Source organism: Sebastes fasciatus, chromosome 20, assembly GCF_043250625.1.
Source record: "Sebastes fasciatus isolate fSebFas1 chromosome 20, fSebFas1.pri, whole genome shotgun sequence".
In the NCBI taxonomy this organism is placed as follows: Eukaryota; Metazoa; Chordata; class Actinopteri; order Perciformes; family Sebastidae; genus Sebastes; species Sebastes fasciatus.
Window position 1 is genome coordinate 16,718,386 of NC_133814.1, and position 25,626 is coordinate 16,744,011.

The window sequence follows — 25,626 nt, forward strand, 5'->3', positions numbered from 1 at the left end:
TCTGTGTGTGCATCAGGAACCTCCATCATATTGTCTGCTGTTATATTGACATTAAATGAAAAGCAGACATCATTTGATAGTCAGAGCAACACAGTGTTGTTGCCATACTGTTTACCTGCCTACAAACAGCAAATATAATCTTTCCCTTTCTCTCTTATTGTTATTCATCATGAATTTGTACTCTCTTACCTTAACTGCCCCCTGCAACACATACACACACACACACACACACACACACACACACACACACACTACGCTTACTGACTGCCAACACTCAACACTGTGAAGAGAACCTGTTGCCATGGCAATGAATTTCCAACTGACTATCCCTTATATAGTTAGGCCTATTATGATATAGCCTTCAACAAAGTTAATTATGTACTCTAGCACGCATTAACACGGTGTCTTCTCTTTTATAACTGAATAAAGTAGGTGGTAGTTATTGTTAGTATGATGGTCACACTTATTTTAAAGGACCAGTGTGTAGGATTTAGTGGCATCTCGTGGTGAGGTTGCAGATTGCAACCAACTGAATAACCCTCGGCTGATTTGTGTCTAGAAGGTAACCCGCAAATTACAAAAACGGGCAAAAACTCTCACGAGACTTGCTGCCCAATGACCTATCCTAACCGTAACCATTCAAGGTCAATGAGTATCCTTAACTATTCAAGGTCAATGCCTAACATTAATCATCTCGTGAGAGTTTCCCAAATTCTGCGTTACCTTCTAGACCCGACCCCTCGGCTCACGCCTCCCTTTCACAAGCGTGTTGGAGAACTACGGCGGCCTTCAGGTAACGTAAAAACGCGAAAAGTTCTCTCTAGAGCCAGCTTTTAGTTTGTGCGTTCTGGGCATGAATGGATACAGTGTTCAAGGCGTGTTCCCTTTCATTCCTATGAAAGTTCCTCCGTGGCGCATGGAGCCAAAATGGCTCAACTGCAGTGATGAAATACCCGGATCTTCCGGTGATCTTCGGCATCCATTGGGCCCGTAGAGCAAACGCACTTGCGTTTTCCTTTAACTCCACCTCCTTGCCCTCTTTCTGGGTCTCATTCACATGAACGGAGGAAAGGAAATAACTCTGGATTCGACTATGAGTGTTTGCAACTTTTAGGACATAATGATTTAAATAAAAGCTGTTCAAGTGTTCATACTGGGAAGTTGATTTACCTAAAATAAATATCCGCTGATTATAGACGTCTCTTTCCCAATGTAAGTCTATGGGAAAAAGTATTTTTGGGTGCAATTGCATCACGTGACGGACACCGAAGTTGTAGAACCAGAGAGGACCCGCTCCCTACATAGATATGAAGGGCTCATTCTAAGCTCAACACAACAGTTATTAGTTTCAGGTGTTTATACATTAATGAAAACATAGTATTCCATTTCTTCTAATAGATCCCCCAAAATGTTACACACTGATCCTTTAAGTATCATTTAATCTATTTATTTTACATGGCAGACCCTTGTGGAGTTTTTAAAAAAAAAAAAATACATTCACCTTACAATAAATTGTCATTATAAATATTTTCATAATTCAAAGAGGATGTTTACATCTTGTGTGACACTGAAGGCATCTCGACAGCATTATTACTTTCAGCCCATCTCTGGGGAAACTGATTTGGATTTGATTTGGAAGTTTTCTCCGACGGCACCTGAAAGCATCACAAAGCTTCAGCAGCACGCTCTGCTGCACGCACTCCTCTTCTCTCATCACTTAACAACACACTAGACACTGTGGGCGCGAGGAGAGACATAAGCGGACAGTGTGAGACAGAGACAGAAAGAGGAAACAAGCTGTCCAACGCAACCCAAGAGTCCAAAGAGCGCAGAGGACTGCTGGTGGGACTTTTTTTTTGTTGTCATTTTAGGGATCCATCCAGTTCACACAGGCAGGTTCAATCAGAAGTGGACTTTTTGTTTGTTTGTTGGACATCTGTGGAAGAGACAGGCTGGATGATGGACCCGCTGCTGCAGCCCGCAGACACGGAGGAAGACAAGGATGCGAGGAGGAAGATCCAGTTCTCTGTGCCCTCAGCAGTGCCCACCCAGCTGGACCCACGACAGGTGGAGATGGTGAGTGTGTGTGTGTGTGTGTGTGTGTGTGTGTGTGTGTGTGTGTGTGTGGACTACCTGGATGATGATAGTGAGGTGTGTGTGGACCACATGGATGATGATAGTGAGGTATGTGTTGACTACCTTGATGATGATAGTGAGGTGTGTGTGGACTACATAGATGATGATAGTGAGGTGTCTGTAGACTACATGGATGATGATAGTGAGGTGTGTGTATGTGTGTGTGTGTGTGTGTGTGTGTGTGTGTGTGTGTGTGTGTGTGTGTGTGGACTACCTGGATGATGATAGTGAGGTGTGTGTGTGTGTGTGTGTGTATGTGTGTGTGTGTGTGTGTGTGTGTGTGTGTGTGTGTGTGTGTGTGTGGACTACCTGGATGATGATAGTGAGGTGTGTGTGTGTGTGTGTGTGTGTGTGTGTGTGTGTGTGTGTGGACCACATGGATGATGATAGTGAGGTGTGTGTGGACTACCTGGATGATGATAGTGAGGTGTGTGTGGACTACATAGATGATGATAGTGAGGTGTGTGTGTGTGTGTGTGTGTGTGTGTGTGTGTGTGTGTGTGTGTGTGTGTGGACTACCTGGATGATGATAGTGAGGTGTGTGTGTGGACTACATGGATGATGATAGTGAGGTGTGTGTGTGTGGACTACATGGATGATGATGTGTAGAAGAATGAGGTCAAACTGGGGTCACCTGTGCGTTTTGAGTCAACATGTAATGCTAGGTTCAAGTTACCTGGCAAAATTGGTAAAAGCAGTGCAAAAAAATCTGAAACTTGCTTCTATAACTTTAACCCTGACTTAAGTACACAAAAGTGAGCGCACTGTAGCATCAGGCAGACGGTTACATAACCAGTCTAGCACCACTTTGCAGAACTCTGTATTTTGATGGGTTGGGTATTACTGGTATTATTACTCTGTGGGCAGCAGCGTATGGGCAGCAGCACTGGGATTAAGCTGAGCTGTGCAGCCTCAGTTTTTTTCTGGAGCCCTTAAAAGTGATGAGGCATCTTTGCCCTTCAAAAAGGAGCGGAGGAGGAGCAGGAAGAGGAGGAAGTGAGGGATAAAGCACCCTTTGTAATATTAAAAATGAGATTATGTGCCCGGCTGAGTAATAATGCCCCTACCACATCTGTGAAACCAAACATAGAAGGTCACACTGTTAGTCATAGGTTACGAGGAGATGGTGAGTGCATTATGTAAAAGTAAACGCTGTTGCTGAACCAATATAAAGCAAACGCAGGTGTTGACTCAGACAGTAACTATGTTGGTGAAATAGTGCAGTAGGGCTGTGTATTGGCCATAATCTGGTGATACGTTATGTATCATGATACAGAGGTAGCGATTCAGTATATTGCAATATATTGTGATACTGTAAGCAAGGCGATATATTGCAATTTTTTTAATTTTAGGAAATCTGTCATAGCATAAAGACCAAACCAGAAATACACTATTTTAGAATAGGGAAAAACAAAAAATGTATTCTGCATGCAAAAAAAACTATATGTTTTTTGCCCCAAACTGCATGTGATTATCATAAAGTGGGCATTTTCATTCACATATCTTGAGGTCAGAGGTCAAGGAACACCTTTGAAAATCACCATGCTAGTTTTTCCTCGCCAAAATTTGATGTAACTTAGGAGCATTATTTAGCCTCCTTCACGATTAGCTAGTGTGACATGGTTGGTACCAATGGATTCCTCAGGTTTTCTAGTTTCACAAGAGGCCAGTAACTTCAGTCTAGCTTTAAAATCCCCGACGGCGGGCCATCAGATTTTTAAGAGGTTAATAAAAATTCGATACAGTGTTTTGGAGAATCTTTATACAGTAGTATCTCAGAGCATAATATCGCGATACTCATGTGTATCGATATTTTCTTACTCCCCTAGTGTGAACAGGAATAATGTTGGTCTGTGCAGCATCGATGTAGACCAGCATTTAGTCTGGTCATCGAGGCAACACTGAGGTATATATCACTGGAGACCAGATGCTTTTCCTCCCACGATTTTGAGATTTCACGGGGCATCATCTGCTTGGAGAGCTGGTTTCAGGCTGGAATGTAAAAATAAGCTAATAAATCAATAATATATAGATAGGCGCTAAAATATTTCTCACACATCTGCTTGTTTACAGCCCAGCTTGCAGTCTCCATGGCTTTGGACTACTTTCTTTACCCCTTCATTTCTTCTTTTTTAAGCAACCCCATGTGTCACTTTTGAACACTATTTGGGTTAAACCAACTCTTACTGATGTGTTGATTTAATCACTTTCTTATGGTGATTTGTTACTGTCCTGACACAAACTATTCATAAAGTTTCATATTACAAGTGTTGCCCGTTACTTGCATAGTCTTCAATTATTAAGAACCTGGCTGCGGTTGTCCACGTTAGGCCAGATAATCCTTTATTATATGTTGATGTAAAGTGTTAGCTATTTAACACCGCATGTGGTGGAGACATGCACCTTTTGTAGTCCGTCTTCGGAACATTGTAGTCTCACCACGGCAGACCTGCGTCAAAACATCTGCCGCCGTCGCATAATAATTATGTAGCCTAGTGTAAGTGCAGTCGGATTCTCTTAACACCACGGTTGTCTTTTCCTAAATCCTTCTGAATTCCCCTTCACATCCCTCCTTGACCTCATGATGTTTTCCATCGGGGTCAAGGAAAAGTGGTTAGGAAAAGACATTAGCCCCTTTCTACATACATTACAACCAGTGAATGCTCACTGACAGCATCATGTGAGCTGAGTCAGTTTTCTCTATAAGATGCTCTGGCAGCATGCCATCTCAGGGCCTAGTAAGATTACTGCAAATCTTCCAGCATGGATCTAATGAGAATAAAAGCAGCAGTGATCCTTGTTAAAGCATGCGAAAGGTTCTTATATCATAATACGTCTTCTTATAGCCACCCTGAGTGACCCTGACTCTCCTTGTAGGATCATCTGTTGCTGAAAATCCTAATGGAGAAAAATGAGCAGGGGGAACAACAGAGCTTCAGTCAGGCAGATGCGAGTGCTTGTCTGCCTCGCAGCATGGAAACGGCCTCTGTGCTCTACTGTATTCTATCGGTACAACTGTATTATATTAAAATATGTCTTATCTACAGACTATCAGCCTCAGGCTCGCAAAGTGCATTATTATCAGACTGTCGGAGACGTGTCTGTGTTTTTTGTTCCGGTGCTTTGCACGGAGCTGAGTGTCCCGCACCGTCTGCTCTAGTCTGCTCAGGTCAGAGGTTTTTTGTCCGATTCAGCATGTTGAATCGGCGGCGGAGCCCATTGGTGAGAGAAATCACTCTGATTGGCTGTTCAGCTCAGACGAATCAGTGCACGAGAAGAGAAACGGATGTGAGGATAGCAAGCCAACGATTAAAGTCAAGAGGAAACACACCGTAGGCTCTTCTTATGTTACGTCTTCATCTCATCTGATCATTCCAATATATACGGTTATCATCATCACACGCAGGCGCAGAACGTCCGTGCTAACTGGCTGTCGGCTGTAGTCTTTGCGGTGAGTTCGAGTGCAATGTTTTGGCCAAGACAAAGTCGACGTGAGGCGACTCAACAAATAGCTTTCATCGCCGCTAGTTCTTTGATGTCGGATTGGTGTCTCTGGGCCTTTATACCCTGTGACATCACAAGTTTGAGACTTACTTCTCTGGTTTCTGGTTTTGAGAGAGAGTAGCTCATGTTCACAAATATTGATTGAACTTTCCTCGGCCATGGAAATAACATATTGGAATTTAATCCAGCTGAGGTAATGAACAGTCATTCAGCTGCAAAATAAGTTTTATAATCTATGATTAAGAAAGCCTGCATGAGAATTATATTATTTCCCAACTCACCATTGCAGTGCAGGCTGCCACTCTGGAGAAAAACTGCCTAATGGTCATGTCATGTGGGATGAGACTCAACTTGTGACGTGTCTGAATGCTGCAAACCACAACTCTCCTTGATAACTGACCCCAGCATGTTACGGCCGCTTCTGGGATTGGGTATCTACCACCGCCCTCCTTGGATTCTGAGGATTTGGTTCATGCATTATTTACTTGACAAGAGTGTGCAAAGTTGCTGTTCTTCAAAGCTACTTTAAGTGCCAAGAAGGCCGTTTTCACATCAATAGCCTTCTCATGCAGCCCTGTGAGGTTTGGTCAAGGGTGTCTCGTCCTTTTTGTTGCCCTTGTGAAAGGCTGACGCTGCTGCACATTCCCACTGACAGTGACTGAGTTTCAATTGGAACGTTCAGCAGAAGGCTATATGGGGTAAATGTGAGGGTCAGCAACAATTACAAAACACGGCCATAAAATTAGCATTGAAATGGCGAGCAGTGGCATGGGAACAACAGACCGGTAGAGAGATAAGTAGAAAAGAGTGGGAAGGAATAAAACAAAGTGTTGCGAAGGACAAAAGGGAGGAAAAAGAGAAAGAACGATAACTTAACAGAAGGCATGTAAGAAAAGGGAAGAGAGAAAAAGCATCAGCCAAGGAGATGACTGATTAAAACCAAAGAGATTAGCTGTGGAGGCCTGAGTCAAGGACAAGGGCAGCTAATGCCAAGAACACATTTTCACTGCAGCAGCACAGCCAAGAGCTCTCAACTCAAGTAGGTCTAATTCAACAAACCCAGCATATACTCCATTCTGCTTCTGTTAAAGGGGACATATCATAAAAAAACTCACTTTTTTTCAGTGCTTGTGCACATACATTTGGGTACCTGGAGTGCCTACCAACCCACAAACTGTGAAATAAGACAACCCAGTAATTTTTTTGTGGGCTGCAGATATCAGAAAACATGTGATTCAACAAGCAAATCAGATTTGGCTCCCCTTCCCATGTCACATGCAGGCTCATTAGAATATATCGCCCACGGCTTGAGAACTACCTTTGCAAAAAGGTGCGCCATATTTTTTTCTCACAAGCCAATCAGAGCAGACTGGACTTTTCAGGAGAGGGTCTTAAAGAGACAGGCGCTAAAACGGAGCGTTTCAGACAGAGGGAAAATACAGGTATATTCAGACAGACAGTATGAGGAAAATTATGTGTTTTTTGAACATTAAAGCATGTAAACATGTTCTAGTAGAAACATAGAATACAAATATGAACCCTGAAAATGAGCATGATATGTCCCCTTTAAAACATTATTCAAGGAACCAGACCAGCTGAAAATATCTGGGTGGCAGGTTGCAGGAAAAACACATTTGCTTGCCATTAAGAGAGATACAGTAACTCCAGTTGAATGTAATGGCTTGCAGTGGGAAGTTTCCAGTTCCAAGTGCATAGGTGTAGAGTATACTGTAGGGTTGAGTACTTGAGATCGGTCTTGGTCTCGAGACTGGTCTCAAGACCACCTTTTGAAGGTGTCGTCTCGGAATCGGCCGCATTTTTACTCGGTCTTGTCTCGGTCTCAGACAAAGAAGAGTCTGGATTTTATTTCAAGACTGGTCAAGACCACAACTGTGTGGATTTATATATAAATTGCCTGTTTATTGTCTGATTTATTTGTTAACATCATATGCTATTAGAAAACAAAGGGAAATTCCTGATTGATTGATGATTGACTCGGTCCTGCCTTGGTCTTGGTCTTGACTTGGTCTCAACCCCTCAAAGTCTTGGTCTTGGTTATAATAGTTTAGGCAGTCTTGACTACAGCACTGATAGAGTATATATGTGCGGCCCTCCCTCCCATCCCTACAATCACTACTGAGACGACTGCTTCAACACAATTGTGTTTCCAGTCAAGCTGCCTGGTTGATACGGGTAAAAAATCAGATGTGATGTTCTTTAATCAACTCTCATCTATTTTTAGAAATTCCTCACGGGGAAACAAAAGGTCAAATGCCAATGGTGGGTTTCATTTATCTTTTCTTGAACATCAAATCAAGCTCTACACAGGATTATTCACAGAATAAATTGAAAGCCTTGTATGAACATAGCGAGGGATTTAGGCTTCCACTGCATGGTCTTAATTGTTAAGTGGATAGGTTATTTCTCCATGAAGGGCTCTGTGCCCACCCTGTGCTGTCATTGTGCATTGTAAACATCCAGATTAATGCATTGAGTGTTAGGTAACCATGAAGGTCACCCTACCTACCAAAAAAGAGGCGAGGGATTAATGATTTACGATGTGAGCGCTATATTGAAGTCCTCTTTCTAGCAGTTTCTGCGGCAGTGAGGTTGTAGTTGCTACATCTCTAATTTTTGCGAGATAATTAAAAAACTGTAGAAAATTAGAGAAGAAAAAAATTATAAATGCACAGTTGGCATCGTGTTTTCTCCAGCTGTCCTCATTCGCACTGGTTTTGTGTGACTGGTTGCACCAAAAGGAACAACTTGATGTGTCTAACGTCACATCAAAGTTTTATTCACCAGATATTCTCTGTTATGCAGCCTGTTACCAACATGATGATAGTGTGTAAAACCTTTGAGCACCTAACAATATAAAGCATTAGGTCTGTTTTTAAAGTTCAGTGTTTTAAGATGAATGAAAAGGCTTGTTTTTACTGAGTTTCATAGGTCTTTTAATGGGTTTTAAATGGCTCAGTTATTTGATCTTTCTGACCATTGAAATAGACATGTTAATACCAGGCGGCAGCCTCCGGGTCTGAAAAATGAAGCTAATGCGGAAGTGCCTTAAACTTGCATTCTTTCTAATAGCCAGCAGGGGGCGACTCCTCTGGTTGCAAAAAGAAGTCTGATTGTATAGAAGTCTATGAGAAAATGAGCCTACTTCTCACTTGATTTATTACCTCAGTAAACATTATAAACATGAGTTTATGGTCTCAATCGCTAGTTTCAAGTCTTCTTCAATACAGCATGATGTTCATTTAATAAATTATCGTCCCATTTAGAGTCAAATAGACCATAAAGCAGGGGATGCTTTAGGGCGTGGCTACATTGTGATTGACAGGTCGCTACCACGGCATTGTCCGGTCTGGGTGTTGTCCGTGTTTTTGTCTTAGAACTTTAACCCTTTCACAGTGTGTTTTCAGTTCATGAAAGTAAATTATAACCTCTTTGGTTGCCTAAAAATGTCTTGTTCAGCGGTCGGTTGTGCTAAGCTCCACCCTCTCTGGTCAAGCAACATGGCGACAGCCAAAATGCCGAACTCGGGGCTTCAAAACGGCAGTCCACAAACCAATGGGTGACGTCACATCCACTTTTTATAAAGAGTCTATGGTTAAAAAATGTTTTTGTACAGATTTAGCTATTTGAGTAGAGGCCAGTTGTCATTGAGAAACTCAAATACCTGAAAAAATAGCCTAAAGTACTTTGGAATTTGTAGATTTTTTTTCAATCTCTGAGTGCCGTCATCCCAAACAAAACTGAATGACTGAAACATTATTGGGCCAGTAATAATATTTGTGTCACAAATCAGGATGACTGGTTCAAAATAGCCCTGTTTCCACCGCAGGAACTTTCCACCAGAACCAGGAAACTTTTGAGGAACTCATTGCATTTCGACCACAGTGACCAGGGTCTATATTAAATTGCGGGGACATTTTACGGGGCCTTTTTACTCCCCAAAAAGGCCCTGGTTGGGGGGTAGTACTTTCTGAAAGTACAGGAACTTTAGGGGTGGAGTTTGCAGGGATGCTGATTGGTAAAACGCACACACAGCACCGCTGCTTCAACTCGTCTACTGCTTCATTCATTAACAGGAAGTACTCTAGTATCGATTAAGGACCATTTTAGGTTCAGGTTTAGCTCTGTACAAAGCAAAAAAGTCAATGATGGCTCATTTCTACAATCCAGTAGATCACATACTGCTCACATACACTGATATATTATCCCATTTCGCCAGTTCAAGCAGAAGTCTAATTGATATAGTGTGCTAAAATAACATAATTTTACTCCCAGTGAATGTGAAGTAAATTTACTACCAGCTAGCTGCATGAAATGTGAAACAAATCAGTTTCAAATCACATCAGTCATGCGGTGCAGCTTCACTGAGCCACCACAGGTATTAACAGACATGCACAACAACAATCTAATGAAAATACTGTGTTCCCTGTAGGTGCTTGACCTTCTGGCAGCCATGTTAACAAAACACTCAGAAAAGGTCACTGTGTCTGAAAAGGCTCTCACACAGGTGTTTTTGACTGCACATGCTTTTTTTCCCCGCTGAGAGATGTGTGTGTGTTTGTCAGACTGCTGCATTTACTGTTCATGTTGACACATTTTTAACCTCTAATTGGATGCCTTGTAATTCATATTTAAATGTGCTCCCCCACAACGGGCAGCGTATTCAATTCTAGTGTCTGAACGATGAATATGTATGAATCCAGCAGCAGCAGTAAGTGAGTTACTCCAGAGTGAGAGCTGCCCACACATCTCCTGCCCACATGCTCAGCTGTGATTGGTTGGCAGCCACTTGTATCTCACAACGATCTTATTACCATAACACGTTACAAAATAGAGAGAGATGATTCTTTTGTATATTTCATAACACTTAGATAATGTTAGCCAGAAGGAGGTGTTGTATTATTGTTTATTATTTTACTATGAATAATCAAAGGTGGGTGTAGCTTGGACTTAAATCATAAAAATAGGTGAAAATTCAGGAAAAAAAAACGGAAGTATTGGCAACAAAATGCACTTACAAGTAAAAGTACTTAGTATGCAGGGTGGCTCCTGTAGTGTTGGATCTACTATTATTAATAATAAGCATAATAATAATAATAAACTTTATTTATAGAGCACTTTTCATACAAGTGATGTAGCTGAAAGTGCTTTAAAACAAATTTAAATAGAAATGCAACAAGTGCAATTAGACAATAAAATTAGACAATAAAAGACAGTAGATGCTGAAATATATAAGTCAAATTAAAAAACAGAGACCATTAAGAATAATAAAAATGTGAGAATTTAATAAAAAAAAAAAGAATAAATAAGAATGACATTAATTATAACCCAAATTAAATAAATAGGTTTTCAGCTGTTGTTTAAAATTGTTTGTCATTATTATTGATGCATTATTATATAAGAAGTACTTTAATGCTGTAGTTGGTTGAGGTGGATATCATTTTAACTAGTTTATATACTTTGGTGTAGTTTAATTTGAAACAATGCATGAGTATATTTTTGTAATTAAAATCTCAATCTGAATAGTTACTAGTAACAATAGCTGTAAAATAAATGTAGTGCAGTAAAAAGTATTAATAATATTTCCCTCTGAAATGGAGCGGAGTTGTAGTACAAGTACCTCAAAATATGTTATAGGTGCAATTTAAAAAGAACAACAACATTCAGACTGAATATCTGAATTTTGAATCATTTTCATTTCATCATTTTATATTCCATATTGTGGTAAAGTTGTGTTATGTAACAGTCTTCTGATATGAGACCGAAACTGATGAGATTTCAAAAGTTGCATTTCGGTTGCATAACTGTTGGTTTGTATGACTCACTCTGCCTCACAAACATGAAGATGAGGAATCAACAGGAATGTGGAATATCTGTTGTTTGAGCCCACAGTTTTGTGACCTGAGAGGAGACATCAGGTTGTATCCAACAAATGCTGCAGTAGTATAACACATCAACAATAAGTGCAATAACAGCTGGAGATCATTTTATATTTCTATGATCCATGCGTTATGTTCATTTTACTGAAATAGTAACTTAGAGATTGCAATATTAGTTTGACAGAAAAAAAAGTTCTCCATCAGGAAGTGATGTTGATCAGCATGAAACTTCAGAATCAGTGAAGGCACACATTTGAAGCAAGAATTGAAAAACAAAATGATTACGAACAAGTGATGGGAACATGCAGTGACAATTTAAATAATCCAGGCAGCCACCATCTACGACAATATGTAATCCTCATTCAAGAACAATCTGGACAACAACCTTTTAAATGTTATGCAATGATATGCATTTTCTCATCGCATAGTTGTCAGAGAAAAAAAAAAATCCTCTGCAAGAACCACAAGGCTGAATAAAAGACTGTTGGTATCAGTCTCACCTTGAACATGGTTTGATAGACTCTCTCTCTCTTTCTCTCTCTTTGCTAAGATTCGCCGTCGGAGGCCGACACCAGCCACACTCTTCAGACTGACAGACCCGCCATCACCAGAGGAAGAAATTGGCCCTCACCAGGTAGATGAGCACGATCTGGAGTCACTCACCATTTTGCGTCAAATTTCATGTTTGAAGTTTCATGATTGTTAACCCCTCTTTTTGTTATCAAGCTCTATATACAGTTAAGTATGTACACAAAGTGATCGCAGCTCTCTCAGGTTTGTTCTGAGGGCGTTGTAGAAAGGCATTCTGGGAAAGGTTGCATATTTGCATTGGAGGCAGGAGTATATCAGGTGGGATGAGAGAGAGAGTGGGTGCTCAACAAAAGAAAATGCACCTCAGAGCCAATTCTGTATCTGTCACGTGTGTGTACGAGGACCAAAATACAGACAAACACACATACCAGGCAAGGAGGTAGGATGCAGTGAAATTATTAATGGCAATGGTGAGCACTAACAGGCTTATAAATCGGATGGCAGTCTGAATAGTCAAACAAATCCGAGAGGACACGACTGGTGAGCAGATCAGGGACAGGCAACAGAACAATATACAGGAACGAGTAACAAGAAAGCAGAAACAGGTACAGATGGCTGGATGAAAAGGTTACGAACATGACAAATTGGCAAAGGGAAATGACTGAGGAGATAATGAGAGGCAGGTATGTCGACAGGTGGGGATGATTTATGAACAGGTGAGCAGGTGGATGTGGGAGTCAGATGACAAGGATTTGTGGGAAGGTCGTGTCTAGAAGGTAATCTACAAATTGCAAAAACTTGCAGAAACTCTTGCGAGACTCGCTGCCCGCATATCCTAACCTCAGCTATTCAAGGTCAATACCTAATCTTAACCATTCGGGGGTCAATGGCAAACCTTAACCATCTCGTGACAGTTTTGCAATTTGCCTGAGGGATTCTGGTGGACAAGTGGAGAATGGCAGGTCTGGGCAGTGGGTGTAAATAATGAAATTAATGATGGCTGGATTCCATTTAGCTGCTTTGATAGCTCTTGCTCTGACAGTTAAATGCAATTGTTTTGTTTCACTTGTGTCTCTCTTTTATTAGACTTTTTCATCATGAAGGAATGTCTCATCTTTGCTACCTTTCTACTATAATACTAACAAAATAATACTATATTTTGGAATTAATCTGAGGCTACAACACTGTAGGGTCGAATGGGGTATTTTTCACTGACATGAGGCCAACACATATGCTGTACATATATATCCATTAATCCCATGCTTTGCTTCTGCAGTGGGTTCTGGGGGAAAATGGAGCCTTGAAAGCCAAACTGGTTCACACGTCAACCTACCAGCCGCCCTCGCTTAAAGGTAAATGCACTGCCTTCCATTCATTTATGTGTGTTTTGAATATCTATTTCAATTTACGTGACAAAATGACACAAAATGCAAGAATTTGGGAAACCCTATTCTGCTTGTGGTAACTGCCATGTGGTCTGTATCTGTTTGGAATATGTGCCTATCCAAAAAACACAGTGAGAGGTGTGTGTTTCTGTGTGTATCTGTGTGTGTGTGTGTGTGTGTGTGTGTGTGTGTGCGTGGGTGTGTGGATGTGTGTAATGTGAGATTAGGAGCAGAGACAGCTGTGAGTCTGTTCTGGATCATCCTGGATTATAGGATGGGCGCACAGCTGCAACATGGTCTCACACACCCACATACACAGATACAACCAGAGTCACAATAACATAAACACACACAAAAACATTACTACTTGATGTGAATATGTAGATAATATACTATGATGTATCTACATTGTTTAACTGAAAAAGTATTGGTGTCATCGTCATCATAACAACATACCTATACATTTGTACATAAACACCATCTCTGAGAATACTAGATATTGTCACCCACATGTTATCAACTTACACTTCTCACCTTGCGGCAGTGATGTAAATCCATCAGTGATGCTTTCAACAGAGTATATTGACCTGTTTGAAGTTCTACCAAGATTTGATTTGGGAGAAAATATAATTAAAAGGGTAAAACTCCTATAAAGGAAGCCAGTGGCAGAGGTAACAACTAATAGTATAGTTTTGTAACACGTATTTTACAGGTCCGCAAATTTCATGGTAATTAGGTGATAATTAGCAAGTAACCTGTTTGAAATTTCTTTGTAATTACTTCCAAATTACCCAAATATTTACCTCAATATTTATTGAAAATTACTTTATTATAAACAGTATTTATTAATTATATTCTGCTATTTCCCAATAGTTGGTCATTTATTTAATACATTTCAAGGAAAAGAATACAAAGTTAAACTAGAATGGCACTCGGAGCATCGTAAAACACTTCATTCAAACTGGACAGAAACAAAATAAAACTTACCTAAACCGTCGTCGTTACTCTTTCCAACAATCACCAAGTGTGCTTTGGTCGAACTCAACTGCAATTACACCGAGTTTAATGTGAAAAAACGCAGAATCTACAGTTGTTCGCCCCCACCCCCTGCTCATCAACACATCATCAGTTATACTGCGCATGTGTTGTACCCAGAGGTCTTAATGTTCTGGCTGATCGGAATGCTTAAAAAGATTCCTGAATCCGGATCATGATCCGGATCGCCACCAAAATCGAATGGATTGTTCATTGTGCCACACCCCATCCCTGCAAAAAATGTCATTCAAATCCATTGTGGACTTTTGGAGTAATCCTCCAAACGGACAAACCAACAAACCAACAAACCAACAAACCAACAAACCAACAAACCAACAAACCAACAAACCACCAACGCCAGTGAAAACATAACCTCCTTCCTAGGCCTCTGGCCTTGGCGGAGGTAATGATATGCTTTATTTCCATGTCTGCTGATAAAAAGATAATAATTAGAAAAAAACTCCCTGAATCATGACATTAGCTACCAGGTTACATTTGAATAGACAATAAGTCACACAGTGGTGAGATTTGTCTCATCCATTCATCTGTCCCATAATAGGGTAAACTGATCTTTATGTGTAAAGTCGGTGCAGTGCTCCTTTATTTTATGTCCAGTTTTGTATTTTCAGCCGTCCAGAGGATGGCCCTGGCCCACCTGGCCTCCCTAGACCTGTCTTCTGTGGACAAAGAGGAGCCCTCTTCTGAGGAGGAGGAGGAGGAGGAGGAGCGTGAGAGGGAGAGCCCGCAGACCACCTCAACTACAGGTGAGTCGGACAGGACGGCCATTCACTTTATGTCATTCACTTCTGTGTTATACTGCCACACATACACATAGCTTACACTTTTGAAATCCATTTCTTGTCAGATCTAAGAGAAGAAAGCAAACCTCTCAGGGAACAGTGTGCTCCGCCGGACAGTTTGACAGGAAGGGCTGCAGTCACCCGTCACCACGGAGACGAAGAAGGGGCCAAAGAAAGAGAGGAAGGAAAAGGCGAATGACAAAAGAACAGGGACAGAGTGTTTGTGTGGAACAGACTTGCATCGCACCCGTATGGGCCATGTGTGTGTGTTATTTGGGTCTGTGAGTGTGTGCATGCATGCGACGAAAGAGTTGAATGTGGAAAAGGAGAGAGGGGAAAACAGACATTGATGAAGGTCAGAATATTAATGAGCGGGTATGAGGAAAAGTTTAACCTGAGGCTTCAGTCGGCTGAGGAAGTCGGGGCTAAATTCCTGTCGGCCAAGGACACTGCACAAGAAATATGAGAACTGAGAAGAACTGTGGCGTTTTTTTAAGGTTTAACCGAAGTCTGAGACTTTTGGTAGTTTTTCTAGAAAACTATATCCATGTGTGAAGAATCGGATTTTGAATCATCTTCATTCACATCAATCATGCACAGGGCATTTCACATAGTGATACTGGTGCTAAAACACACGTCTCAAGAACAATTAGAACTAATGTATGGGTCTGGACCCACAGGTGGGTCGCAGGAGATTTTATTAGGGTCGCCGAAAATGTTTTGCAGAATTTCTTCCATAGTCATTTATATCTGCAGTTCACCTTTGAGCCACATGAGGGAGCCTGAATGTTCATATTGTTCTGATAATTGTAGCCTACTTATAACACTGAATCTAATATGAAAGCCTAGCGTACATTCTGTTTGTATTACTGATGAGTAAGGGTGTGAGAAAATATCAATACACAAGTATTGCGATAATATGTGTTGTGATACTGTATTGATTCTGCAAAACACTCTATCGATTTTTAATTAACCTCGTAAAAATCCGACGGCCTGCCGTTGGGCCCGGCCTCTGTTCGATCATTCGGAGGTTGTAGCAGGCTCATCATATTAAACTATAAAACCTAAGGAATCCATTGGTACCAACCATGTCATACTAGCTTGTCGCGAAGGAGGTTAAATAACGCTCCAAATTTACGCAAAATTTTGGCGAGGAAAAACTGGCATGGCCATTTTCAAAGGGGTCCTTTGACCTCTGACCTCAAGATATGTGAATGAAAATGGGTTCTACGGGTACCCACGAGTCTCCTTTATGATAATCACATGCAGTTTTTTGCATGCAGTATAAATGTGTTATTTTTGCCTATTCTAAAAATGGTGTATTTCTGGTGTGTTCTTTATACTATGACAGTTTTCCTAAAATTAGATTTTAAAAATCGCAATATATTGCCTCGCTTACAGTATCACAATACATAGTAATATACTGAATCGTTCCCCCTGTATCATGATACGTATCGTATCGTCATATTCTTGCCAATACACAGCCCTACTGATGAGAAGAACAAAACGTGAGCCTGTTACCTCCACCTAAATGCATTGATTTGGTCTCATTGATAAAGTATTTAACATGTGTATATGTTTTCAATAACACATGCATAAAACAAAGTTGGGATCTATTAAATGGCTGGTTTACCTATTCAAGATAATATAAAGTGACTCGGAAATGGCAGTAAAAGTGGTCAGGAAAGTTCATTTACACGCAAATTTGCTCTTCTCTCGATTTACAGATAAGACCTGTTTTAACTTGGGTTGCGATAGTTTGTCATTTCTAAAAAGTGAAAAAGAAAGAAAGGGGAAACACTGAATTAGAAAGAGCGGATGATGTACACAGCTCAAGATAAGATAAGCTAACATATACACCATTTTATGCATATTTTACAAACATGTAAGATTCTATTTTATCTGTAGTCTGATGGTCAAAGTGCACAAGGGCCCTTGTGAGGTTATTTTGTAGTCACAGTTCAACCAGAGATTGTGAATAAGGTCCTGAGGTTATTGTAGTATATGATGCACAGATATGATACATGATATACTGCAGTATGATACAGTACACAGTGATATTGCAGACACAATCCCTATTGGAATTTAACAAAGAAACTGTAGGGCTGCTTCCAAAATCACATCTGTTTCACTTTGCTCTCCTCAACCTTGTAGGCATCTGCGTGCAAGGTCAAGGAAATCAGAGGATGGATTACAGACCATGCGAGCGCAGTCACAGCCACAGCAGACCAGATTAAATCATATCCGACTAATCCAACTAATCACGATAAAGCACCACAGTTTTTTTCCGGTTTGATATCATGAGCAGGCTTTTTGTAACACGGCGATTAGCAAGCAGGATCTGTTTGGGACGGAAGAGATGATCTGAAAGAGGAACTATTTTTTCAAAAAACAATATATGTATATGATGATTGTGGAGGTTCATTATTGATCTTGTATATAAATGATGTTTTGTGTTGGTTGCTAATCAAACAATTGTAATGGGATGTTGGTGTTTTTGTGCTTTTATGTCTGTAAAGTTAATCATATTTCTTTTCTAAGAAAAGAAAGACAAAACGCTTTATTTGGCATTTCACATGGAGTCGACATGTAATTTGGACATGTGACAAAGTGGATGTGTTGTGACTTTTATTAAATCAAGAACCTGAACAAGTTTTTGCACTTTTATGATCTTTGTTCTTGTCCATTTGTGAACAGCCTTGGATGTACACGTAACATACAAATTGCAAAAACTTGCAAAAACTCTCGCAAGACTAACTGCCTGAAGACATATCCTAACCTTAACCATTCAAGGTCAATGCCTAACCTTAACCTTAATGGCCTAGTACTGACGCCCAGGGTTCAATACCTCATCATTTCCTCAGATGCATATCTAAATTTGATCATTTAAAATAACATATTTTAATAATTGAAGTTGATACCAAAGCAAAAATCGCAATGCAATGATATGCGATGATGGATGAATTTTGGAAGCATTTCTTTTTAGCTGTATTATCAAATTTACACTGCTTCCACCCATCTAGTTCAATATCAACAATAAGTTAACATCAATTAAATGCTGTCTCTCGTCTAGAGATGAGAAAACATCATGAAATATGAATTGTTTTAGCATCTTTATTCACATTATCACAAATTAACACGACAGGCAACTCATCAACCTATTAACTGAATAATCAAAAAAGAATAATATCAAAATATACTTTTGATAAACAGCTTGGTAAGTGCTACGTTTTGACATTATGTGATATGCTTGAAACAAAAATGAAAGCGTTACATTCTTGATGCTGTAGTTGCCGCATTTGAACTGCAGGAGGCAATGTGTAATTACATTTCTATCACTGAGAGCAACAAATGGGAACGTTTCCTTCTTATTCACCCTCAGAAAAGACATTTACTGGACCAATAAGATGGAATGAAGTGAAATAATTCATTTACGTTTGTGTCTTTGCATTTTTTCCCCTTGAGAATCAGTTAGGATATATGTCAAAATGATTGAGGATCATAATCAAAGCAACATCTCATCCCCCAAAAAACAAAAAAATAAACATGTGTGGGTATTATTATTTGTGTCATCAATAACCCCATTTTATTTTAATTTCGTTCCGTGCTAAATCATGCATTTACCTTGGCTTAATCTATAATATTACTGTCATCTGAATACTTCCTCACTTTCAACTTTAATACCCTTTATCTACCCTCTTTTCTCCCACTTGACTTTTACTCCTTTATTGCTTTTGCAAAAAACACCCCAGTCACGTCATCGACCCCCACCCTCATGTCCTGAGGCAGCGTGTAAACCTCCAGCCTGATCAGGGTGTAGCCGTTCTCCTTCAGGCTAGCACAGACCTGGGCCTCGTTCAGCGGGACCACGGGGATCTTCACCCCGGGCCCCCCAAAGTAGTAACTCTCCTCCAGGGCTCCGATGAGCAGGAGGTGGCCACCGGGCCGAAGGAGCCTCCCGATGTGGCCCAGAGCCCTGGTGAAGGCCGCCAGGTCGGGGCTGACGCTCTCCAGACAGAAGCAGGACACGAGACAATCGGCCCCTGCTGAGGGAAGGGCGTCGAGGGCCAGAGGCTGAGGCCGATGCACGTCAACGGGGACGATGTCCGTGATGACCTGACGTAGCTTGGCAGCTTTCTCTGTCCATGCTGAGGGCCTGGACAGACAATATCAAAGAATCACCAAACAACAGTTATTGTAAATGCACAACAAAACCTTAATCTGCACTAGATGCAATCGTCATTCTTAGTGATTGATATTTCAACATTTATCTCAAGTCTTCCAACAGAGTTTAAAGGGATCCGGTCGTACCGTCGTCCCTCCAGCTTGCAGACGTGCTGCAGGTACGGCGTCCAGTCCAGGCTACCGCCCCCCTCGTCCTGCAGCCAGCCCCTCAGCACCTTTCTGTTTACCTCCAGGAAGTCTGTGAGCAGCACCTTGTTGAAGACCTCACAGCCACTCAGCACCTGGTACAGGGTGGGACCCGAACCGATGTCCACCAGCAGCTCGCCGCTTACATCGCCTGGAACGGTAAGAGAGAGGATATGCTGATATCTCAACACTATTATCAACAAGTTAAACGGGTTTTAGAGGATGTGATTATTTGTGCTGTTGAAAAGTCAAGCAGTGAACATTTGCCAACCAACTGAGTACCCTTCCGCTCACTCCTCCCTTTCCAAGACTGCAGTAACGTGAGCCGCTGATTGCAAAACCGTGGTAACGCCGTTCGCCTCCCTCAGAGACCATCCTCACCATAATAACACTACTTTAGGAGCAACAGAAGTCAGATGGTGGCTGGTGGTACCACGGTTTTGCACTCTGCAGTTCCGGTTACCGCAGTTTCACAAGCCTGTCGGAGAACTACGGTGGCCTTAAGGTAATGCCAAAATGTGAAAGGCTCTCTCTTAAGCCAGAGTTTGGTTTGTCCGTTCTGGGCTACTGTAGAAACATGACTGAGCAACATGGTGGACTCCGTGAAGAGGACCCGCTCCCTATGTAGATTTGAAGGGCTCATTATAAGCTCACGAAAACGCAACGATTCTTAGTTTCAGGTGATTATAAAACTAATGAAAACATAGTTATGAACATAGATTCCCCTAAATCCTACACACTGTTCCTTTAAGAGTTATTGTAAGATAATAAAGGTTCCGAATTTTAATAAAATGAAAAAGATTTTAGGGAAGAGTGCTTGGAATATGAAGAAAGATAAATTGCAAAGAGGAATTTGGGCCAGAAAAGATCTAGAAAATGTGAAAACTCCAATGGGTATGTACTGTAGTATTAGTATCAGTTAAATGTAATCAAATTGTTTCCTTCCTACTTTATCACTTTAATTCTTCAACAATTTCCTTAAAGTTAAATAAAACATGGTTTCAACCTGCTTGACCACACCTAGTGTCACATATTCTGCAATAACTTGTTGCACGTTGCTGATTATACTAACTATTTGATGACACCAAATGCAAAATATATACATTCATTTGATATTTTAGTTGTCCCTTTATTTCAGTCTGATATGTTTGGTACGCTTGGAGTTCTCGATTAGAAACAACAACAACAACGAAGATCTTTGTGTTTGGACCAACCTTAAATCTGTGGGAATAAAGGAGCTATTCAGTATTTCACTTACAGATTATTATATGTATTAGATTTCAGAGAAACAGTGACAGAGAAGAAATAAAGTGTTTGTCTCCAAAAATGAGCAACATCCAGCATCTGGAACATTTGCCTTTACACCTATTTTAAAATACACCTGTAGCATAATCTTCGTAGTAGTTTTTAATCAGGCCAAATGTTTAACTCCATTTTTTAGAGTGTTTTGGAATAAAGTTTACATGACCCATCACCCCGTCTCCTTACCTTCAGTGAAAGCTCTATGCAGACATGCCAGTTTCCACGGCACAATGCTGTCCTTTCTGTCAAAATCAGCCCGTGGTGGCGTGTAGTTATACTGCAGATATGCTGCAGGATCAAATCCCTGGTAGCAGGCTGCCATGGCCGCCACTCCGTTCTCTTTTCCCTTTTCTTCCATCCTTTTCTTTGTGACTCTACCAAACACCTCTATTCAGTAGTCAGCCTTCACTGCTATCACTGCTATCCCATCAACCTCCTTATATACCTGTGTAAGTGTCTTGGTCATGTTGTGTCCGTGCTTTGGGCTACTCTGACTTTCATGGTCAGAGATAGCAATCCTGTTTTGGGGCCTGTGCTGCTGCCTGATAGCATTTGTTCTGTCCACGTTCCCTGCCCCGAGGTGCTGATACCATCAGATCAGGGGGGCTTCCTCCAACACTAGACCCACTAATGGACTCTCAGGTCTTCCACCCACCTCTCAGAGGCCCGCCATATCTCCACAATCATTCTAAAGGGCCTTTTACACGCAAAAGATAGAGCAGTTTGGACTCAGGCAACCCTGTTTGAAAGACACAAACAGATTTGTCTCCATCTCCATGTCGCCATTTGACTTTGATGATGTTTGTACGGAGTGGCGGAGAGATGGGGAATGGCGAGTGGTACAGTAGCAATTAAGGAAAAGACTCTCATGTTGACAGGCGACAGTAGATGATTACGAAATCAGAGGTTGTCGAAGGGAGTAGAAAGAAGCTGGTGTTATTTTGAGCATACATTTCAAAATATAAATGGTTTCACCAGTTGTGGAAAGTAACTAAGTACATTTACTGAGGTACTTAAGTACAATTTTGATTTACTTTATTTGAGTATTTCCATTTTCTGCTACATTATATTTCTACTCCACTACAATTCAGAGGCAAATATTGTGCTTTTTACTCCATTACATCTATTTTACAACTTTAGATACTTGGCAGATACAGATTAATAATACAAAATGTAATCAACATATAAATGTATTATAGGTTAAAACAAGAGGGACGGGGTGCGCTACCCAAAAGTATCTGAAGTAATTTAAACTAGCCCCACCTTTACCATTAAATTAACATGATGTACACATGAATGCATCAATATTATAAACCAGCAATATAATATTATTCTGAAATGGACCATTCTGCATGAGTGCTTTTACTTTTGGTACTTTAAGTAAAGTTTGACGCTAATACTGTTTTTGTTGTATTTTTACTCAAGTAAAATGTTGAATGCAGGACTTTTACCTGTAATAGAGTATTTCTACACTGTGGTATTACTACTTTAAGTAGAAGATAGGTACTTCTTCCACCTCTGGGTTTCACTAAGTCCATCAAAAAGGAGCAAGATGATAGCCAAGAGGAAGGATGAGCAAAGATACGTTTTGGTAAAAAGTTAATTTGAAAGCTTGTATGCATGTATGCATATTTTGGAGACAAATGAAAGTTTAGGTTTGCAGAATATTTAGTAATATTTATCCACAACTATTTCAGAATTTAAAAAGCCTTTTACCTATCCACACAAAGAAGATTAAAACATTAAGGCAGATGGAGAATAACTAGTCATTGATACAGACATTTTTTGGTATTGGATGGCTGATCACAATTTAAACTTTTGTCCTGCTTTTCCAACCTTGACCACCACAGAATGAGGAAGGGCTTATATCTGACTCCAATCTCACAAATACCTTGTGATGAAATAAATTTGAAAGGGCTTAGTGTTGACTTCAATCACATAACCTTGTGAAAATAATCGTTAATTTAGTGCCTCACATGATATTTTCAGTTTTGCGCAGAATGTCAACAAACTTATCTCCTCACTTCACTGTAGATGTTGAGTATTATGTTTATTTTTGTGCCATTGAATGGGACAAATCTTATTTATTGCTCCATTAAAATAACTTGGTACATTTGTTAAACCACTAGGCGCAGCAGCCAGCTGACTAAACAGCCAGCTTCATCCTCTGATTGAATTAATTTTCTGTCTATTCCCAGCATATCCCAAAGCAGCAGCTGAACCAATGTGGAACACAGCCATGTAGTAATCAAACGTATTCTCCTCAGGAGTCTCTTAACACCTCGCTCATCCCTGGCAGCTGAACCACAATACACACACACAAACACACACACACACACTGACCCTCTTCAGACATTCAAAATATTACAGTGTCCGAGGGAGACAAGGTATTTTGGGTGTGGCATTCTGCCGACTGATAGTTAAAATAAGGATATTTGGAGATTACAATTAAAGTCAGACTGAGTAAAAGGCGTCGAGGGTTTTTCTTTTCCAGGAGAATTTGAATGCATCACTTACTAAATTCCCTTTGGCATTATACTTCTGAGTCTGTAAACAGTCAGTGTTTATGGTTTTTGGACAGAAATTTGATTGTAAAAGCTGCTAAATGTTCCCATTTGCAAATACAATGAAGAAATAAAACAGCGTACATTTAAAAATATAGGCATAATTTATCCTCAAATTTATTCATTTATGTTTAGATTAACAGAAAAGCGATCAATTAAAATTCACATAAAATACATAGAAGTTCTATTTTAACCTCAGTCTTCTCCATATTTCTACACAAAATCTATCTTGACACATAATGAAAATGCAACTAACTATTAGCCTGAAAGGACCAACAACATAACCCATTATGAGCATTAATCTAAAAATCTTTTCATGCTAATGATTAAATCTCTCCATGACAGTTATTTGTTTTTCATTTCACATTAAGAAAAACCAAACAGATAGTTAATATGTCATGCTTTTAGCCAGGAAAACAAATTACATTGTGACAATAATCTAATTTTATTACAAACATACACTATCATTAATTAAGTTGAATAATATAATAATTTGCATTTGTCGAAATGTGTTTATCAAGAGCAAAAGTTTCAGCCCAGGAACCTCGGCATCTTTGCCATCTTCACCACAGTCTTCCTCTCCCTCGTCTCTAACACAATGCTTGGTCTGGTGGTCGCACAGCACTCTGGGCCTTGTAGCACCTTCGGCCCCGCGGCAGAGGGGTCGGAGACGGGCTGATGGGGTCGTCTGGTCCAGAGTGTTTTGAGATGTGGGTAATTCCTGCTGATGGCCCCCGAGAGGAATCGCTGGAGGATCATCCTGGCCTCCCAGTGTTTTCCTGAGCACTCTGCTTCCATCGCTGTTGGCCTGTAGGAGGGTCGGAAGCATCTCAAACACGCTTGCCCCTATCACTTTGCTTTATTATCAAATATCATTGAGTGAATGTGTCGCTAACCTGCAGTGATGCTGTGGACCGAAGGCGAGGCTGTGCCAGTGAGCCGTGTAGCTCTGCCCGGTCTGCCAGTCCTCCTCCAGGACGCTGCACTCCAGCTCAGCTCTACCTGAACCACTCACACTGCTCATCCCGGCTGCTGCCTCCACCAACCAAACCAAACACCAGTCCTGTCTGGATAAGAGAGGTCAGAAGATTCTCATATTAAATGACTGACAGGTTTATTCAAAAATAACTGAGAAGATATGGACTGTGGCCAAAAGGTGATGTTGTACCATTAACATATCACTGACTGTCCAGTTAATTTGGATGAAATGTGGAACGTTTTGAGACATGATCGTGCTCATGAGTAAATGAGTCCATGCCATCTTAATTTTGCCATAATTGTCCTCATTTTTAACAGTTTTCCTCCTGTGTTCATGTGTTTTGTGCTGTAAAAAAAAACTCCCTCTCTGTCTTTAAAGGAATCCAACAGATTTTATGTGATATTTGGTCCATTTGCACGATATTAAATCTAGTCTAGCGGCTAAAAATCACAATTTCAGTGATTTTTTTTAACATTATAATGTTTTTCGAATAATTTAAAGAGCAATTTGTGACATTTCACATGAAAAAAAGTATTTAAAATGACACATTCTCATTACACATTACACAGTAATCGCAAAATGAATAGTAACATTTGGAATTTTGGATAGTAAAACGGCAATGTAACTTACATTTCCTGCTGATCCTTTCTTCTAACAAACCTTCTTTATGTTTCTACTTTTCCGTTTGCTGCTGACAACCTTTCCCTTTGTAGTTCGTCTTTGTCAGAACTTTTCCACAGATAATTTTTGATCCTCAGTGGAAACGGTGCAGCTCCTCTGATCTGCTTTTCTTCAGTGGATAAACTGGTCAGCTGGACTCTGCGGGTTGAGTATTAGAGGGGTTATATAGTTGTGTATCTGTTGCTATTTTAGACTGTCTATGCTGATATTAGAGACAATCCACATGCTGCCACTTTGACCGGGGAGATAATGAGTTGAGGCACAATGAATGAAGCACACACAGTCCAACACAACTCAACCCAATTACTGTAATAATAATAATAATAATAATAATAATGATAATAATAATAAATTGGACTTATATAGCGCCTTTCAAGAAACCCAAGGACGCTTTATAAAGAGGGCACACAAAATCATACTAATAAATAAAACTGTATGTAC

At 40.4% G+C, this 25,626-nt stretch overlaps 2 protein-coding genes across 2 annotated transcripts; one reads left to right on the forward strand and one right to left on the reverse strand.

Annotated features, from left to right (window-relative positions):
- Nucleotides 1–1,682: 1,682 nt before the first annotated feature.
- LOC141758711 (protein phosphatase 1 regulatory subunit 1B-like) lies at nucleotides 1,683–15,954 on the forward strand. The gene is made up of 5 exons (XM_074620337.1): nucleotides 1,683–2,076; nucleotides 12,088–12,171; nucleotides 13,345–13,420; nucleotides 15,118–15,252; nucleotides 15,354–15,954. The coding sequence occupies exons 1-5, from the start codon at nucleotides 1,957–1,959 to the stop codon at nucleotides 15,485–15,487; spliced, it is 549 nt and encodes a 182-aa protein (XP_074476438.1). The 5' UTR covers nucleotides 1,683–1,956; the 3' UTR covers nucleotides 15,488–15,954.
- A 2,432-nt stretch (nucleotides 15,955–18,386) lies between these two features.
- Nucleotides 18,387–21,377, reverse strand: pnmt (phenylethanolamine N-methyltransferase). Its single transcript, XM_074619546.1, has 3 exons — nucleotides 21,148–21,377; nucleotides 19,600–19,810; nucleotides 18,387–19,444 (listed from the first exon to the last, which is right to left on the reverse strand). Exons 1-3 carry the CDS (start codon nucleotides 21,317–21,319, stop codon nucleotides 19,006–19,008), a joined length of 822 nt encoding a protein of 273 aa, XP_074475647.1. The 5' UTR covers nucleotides 21,320–21,377; the 3' UTR covers nucleotides 18,387–19,005.
- Nucleotides 21,378–25,626: the final 4,249 nt, after the last annotated feature.